The 4,552-nt window shown below is 37.4% G+C and overlaps 1 protein-coding gene across 1 annotated transcript; it reads right to left on the bottom strand.

Annotated features, from left to right (window-relative positions):
* Positions 1-3,485: 3,485 nt before the first annotated feature.
* LOC131033865 (beta-galactosidase 2-like) lies at positions 3,486-4,142 on the bottom strand. The gene is made up of 2 exons (XM_059214607.1): positions 4,051-4,142; positions 3,486-3,936 (listed from the first exon to the last, which is right to left on the bottom strand). Exons 1-2 carry the CDS (start codon positions 4,140-4,142, stop codon positions 3,486-3,488), a joined length of 543 nt encoding a protein of 180 aa, XP_059070590.1.
* Between the last annotated feature and the right edge of the window lie 410 nt (positions 4,143-4,552).

Genomic DNA, 4,552 nt, shown 5'->3' with positions numbered 1-4,552 from the left:
CATGTTGATTTGTTTCCCTCTACTAGAAACAAATCGACTATTTCATCCCATGCAGTTGAATTTGATCGATAGCTTGTTGAGCCACAGAGTTGGAGAGATCAGTTGAATGTTACAGGAGATAAGTTTGATCCAGCCTTATATCGCTTTTATTGCACGGATAAGTTTGTTGAGTACCTACTTGAGTGTGCAGAGTTTCAGGAGAGTCGGTATGGAGCCATAGAGGGTACTCGCATTCAAGGTTTGTGCTTCATTAAGCATGCTTTGGGAGCAATTGAAGATATTCTGACCTCAATGCTTCCTAATAAAGTTTTTATGATTGGGTTTGCAAAGAGGGTTACCAGAGGCCCTACCCAATCAGCTATTCAGGATCAGAGACCTGATCCATCTCTTGATTCCAAGATCGTGAGTGATGAGTCTAATGACGAGGGTGATACTCAGGACTATGTTAGTCAATCGTTGACAGAGGCTAGTACTTTTTATCAGGACTGCATGGTGAGGAGTGCTCATCACTTCTCTTTTGATCCACACACGGAGGACCTGATGATGTGACGGTGTGGATTGGCTCAAAGTTTATATCTGTTATCACTTGAACCTGCACCCCTGTTTGCTAAGCTATCAACTCAGCAGGCTTGTGACACATGGGAACCCTCCTAGGCCTGCGGGTTGCCTAAAAATTGGAGAGAACCTCCAGAGTAAGCTGGTTCTTTTCAAAATCTGCACCTAAACTAACAATTTCTTCAGGGAAAAGAGTAAGGAGGAGAACATGTAAAACTGAAATCTAAATCTAAGGTGACTTGCACCAGATGATATGTTGAAATCCAACTAAGAAAAAGATACACAGTATAACAGTGATAATAAACCTCTTTTACACCAATCAACAACCCATGATCTTTACATCAATACTTCATAAGAAGGCTGGATAATCACAGTCCTAAGAGGAAAAAACTCTTTTCACAACCTAAGACTGGTAATTATTAAAAAAAACACAGCTTATGACCTGCAAGAACATATATATATTTCTGTATAAGGCATCAACAGAAAGTACAATTTTAAGGGGGGCAAAAAGCCAACCACAAAGAACTGACTAACACTAAAGACACAATAACAGAAAAAATTAGAAGTAGAGAGGTAAGCCAAGCTATTATCCCTGCCAAACAGGTATCACCAAGCTTTATAATTCCTAAAAATGTGTTACAAAAACATTCCTTCCTGCAGAGAGAACTCAGAAATTAGAGTCTGCTAAAAAGATGGATGAAGAAGAACAAGCACCAAAATGAAGGCTTCTAGTATATATGCTTTTTTCCAAGGCAGTCAAAAAGGCTCCACCTCCTCTTTTAGGTCGAGCAAACTCAAAAAACCCACCTTTAGGGCCCCAAACATGTTTGAAAAGGAATGTACTTGAGTCAAAAAGTCAAGCCACCCATTCTGCAGCCATAAAACCCCATAAATGCATCATAAATGACTCTGAAATATCCCTGACAGGCCTGCAAGCCTTCATAAATGCAAAAATATCTCTCCTTGACCTCCTAATAAATGAAAACAAATATCTGATAAAGTGATTTTATAAAATATCATTACTTAATTGAACATTTGTCTGATTTTATTTTATTTTTTTATATATATTAAAGTAAATATATTAATAACATAAAAAACGATAAAATTATTTTATTAAAGTGATAAATAAAATAAATCACTTTAATGAAATAATTTTATTAATTTTATTTCTTAAATAATAAATGTAATTTAGAAAACATATTTAATAAAGTGTTTTATTTTACACTTTAGTAAATAATTTCCTTTTTTACATTTATTACATTTATTTACTTTAATATATATAAAAAAAGAAAAAGAGCAAAAAACAAAGTGTTTGATCTAGTAATGATTTTTTTTTTTTTAAAAATACTCTAAACAAAAACATTCATTAATATTTATTAGGAGATCATACTTCCTAAGTGATTTTAAAATCACTTAATAAGTAATTTGAAAATAAAAACATTAAGTGATGTTAAATCACTTAGGAAGTAATGCAAATTTTTTAAGTGATTCACAAAATCACTTAAGAGGTATTTGGCGATAGCTTACTACGTGGTTTTTTGCATTTCACGTGGCATAGAAAGGAGAAGAATAAAATACAAACCAAACATAGGCAATTCGATGATATTTTTTTAGGGGAAATATAACCCTAAAACTCTCATTTTCCTCCTCATTTTTGTATTCGACTTTCTGGAAACTTCACTTGGAAGCTCTGTTGGGCGCCGCTAGGGTTTGAACTAGGCATGAAAGGAGAAAAATATCAGTCATTTTCCGGTGCTGGGCGTAATTGTGAGTGCTAGGCCTATGGGGCGTTTACAACCTGATCTCCTTTCTGTGTTTTTTGGTGATTCCGGGCATATTTTAGGGAGCCGCCGTGGAGATTTTCTTGTATTTCTGTGTATTTCCTGGGCGTTCGACATTCATCCCTGCTGCTGAGCGCGATTTTTTCTTGGCTTTTCTCTCTGCTTACAGGTTCGCTATTTTTCACCAAGTCTGGAAGGAATATTTGTATTTTATGAATCATTGCATGGCTTTTCAATTTAACTTGAATATCTCTAAACACGTAGAAGAAACAGATAAACAGAAAAATATATGATGGAGGAGAAAACAAATGGGAGGTACGAGGTGGGTTACAAATAGCAACTAAAGGATATTCTTGTGACACCATTGCTTGTAAACTCATGGAACTGAATTTGCTTCTTGAGCCCTCCGACCTTGCCATATTCTTGATTGAGTCCCAAAATGATCTACTTTTATTCTCTTCTGCAGCAGCTTCACGTTCTGTACTCATTTTCTGTCTCGCTTTCCTTTACCTGATTGATCTCCAGCTTTCGAAAATATTGAAAAAGACTTGCTGGTACCATGCAGATGCGCCAGTTCCTCAACTAGCTTGTGTTCCACAGCACTTATTTTTTTTGGGAATGGCAACATTCACTACAAATAGGTGATTGCCCCTCCTTGATGGCTTTTCAATCTTTGGAACGCCCATATTATGCATTACTAGCACCTCACCTGGTTGTGTTCCTGCAGGAATTCCAAGACTTTTGAATCCCTCCACAGTCTCCACCTTTAATATTGTTCCCAGTATTGCCTCTGTGTAGTTGATAGTAACTTTAGAACGAAGGTTGACGCCATCCCTTTCAATTCCTTGCATTTCCTATATATTAAGAAACACATACAGGTCACCAGCTGGGCCCCCCCTTTTTTCCAGAGTCTCCATCTCCAGAAAGTTGTATGGTATTGCCATCACTTACACCTGGTGGAATTTCAAGTTTTACAGCCTTCTTGGACCAAACTCTCCCATCCCCACCGCAACTTCCACAAGTCTTCCAGAAAAATATATCAAACTCCTTCACAACTCCAAAAAACTGCTTCCTTAAAGCTTAGAGACAAGTCAAATCTTGACCATCTGGTGCATAAAATGCAGCCTTGTACCATGTTAGTGGCTGTCTCTAAGGAACAGCCACTCCTTTCACCCACTGAACAGAGGATTGCCCAGATGGTATATGTAGATCCTTTGATTGGCCTTTGAAGCCGAGCTGGTATGACCACTTTTGCCTGGATAAGCTACGTGCTCTTTCTTTAAAACCACCTAGTGTGACTGGACCAATGATTTCTGCAATCCGAGATTCAAAATTGGGCCCAATATACTGTAGACCAACTGTCATGCTCCAGAGAGCAATTGTGTTTGTCCCAACTCTTAGTCTCACATCAGATGAATACCTCAACCTCGGGCTTTCCCTCTTTCCATACTGAGTCCCTAAATATTCGCCATTTACAAAAAAGTGAAATGCATGTCCTGCTGATTGTATCGAAAGATTTGATATGCTTCTATTTTTAATGAGTGGCTCATCATCACCAACTTCCACTCTTGCAATGCACCACAAAATATCAGTATTGCCCCTTGTAGTTTATCATAAAAATTTTCAGGCTCGATGCATAAAATGTCCTCTTAATGACCATTTGTAGATATTTGCACATCTTGTTCATGTCCCTCGCATGCATTTTCCCTTATACCTTTTGGAAAAGCGTATTAATGCTGTTTGAAGATTCGTGCACCTGCTGTCATGGAAGATATGTAGCCTGTGGCGTGAATGATTGCTGTCCATACTGACTTTATTTCTCGTCTGTATCATTTTCTGAAATATGACTGCATGCCTTTGTGAATTGATCACTGTGATTGTATCTTTGATTATATGCATCCCTTCTATAATTGTGTTTAATGGTATCTTGCATGTGTTAGAAAATGTCTTCGTTATGATTCTGAAAATGCATTGTATTCCTTACTATTCGCTGCCCACTGAGTGTGAAAAATGTTGCATTTTCTATACTTAGTGTACAGCTTTCTGTATGCACTGCATATCTCATTAGCATGCATAAATACCTTGTCCACGTCCTTTAAAAGGGGAGTCTTATCATGCTTATTGGCTGATCATGCGATCGCATACTCACATTTTGCTACTCTTTTTCCATCACCAGCTCTGATATAATTTCATTGCATGAGGCCTTGCTATTGTTT

Source organism: Cryptomeria japonica, chromosome 2 (assembly GCF_030272615.1).
Source record: "Cryptomeria japonica chromosome 2, Sugi_1.0, whole genome shotgun sequence".
Taxonomy (NCBI): Eukaryota; Viridiplantae; Streptophyta; class Pinopsida; order Cupressales; family Cupressaceae; genus Cryptomeria; species Cryptomeria japonica.
This window is presented reverse-complemented; position numbering and strand designations above follow the sequence as displayed.

Bases quoted from the DNA above. Each gene is read 5' to 3' on its own strand.
- LOC131033865 (XM_059214607.1), bottom strand. From the start codon at position 4,142: ATGGACAGCAATCATTCACGCCACAGGCTACATATCTTCCATGACAGC. The intron at 3,937-4,050 runs GTATAAGGGAAA...ATAAACTACAAG, and splicing joins TTAATACGCTTTTCCAAAAG to GGGCAATACTGATATTTTGT.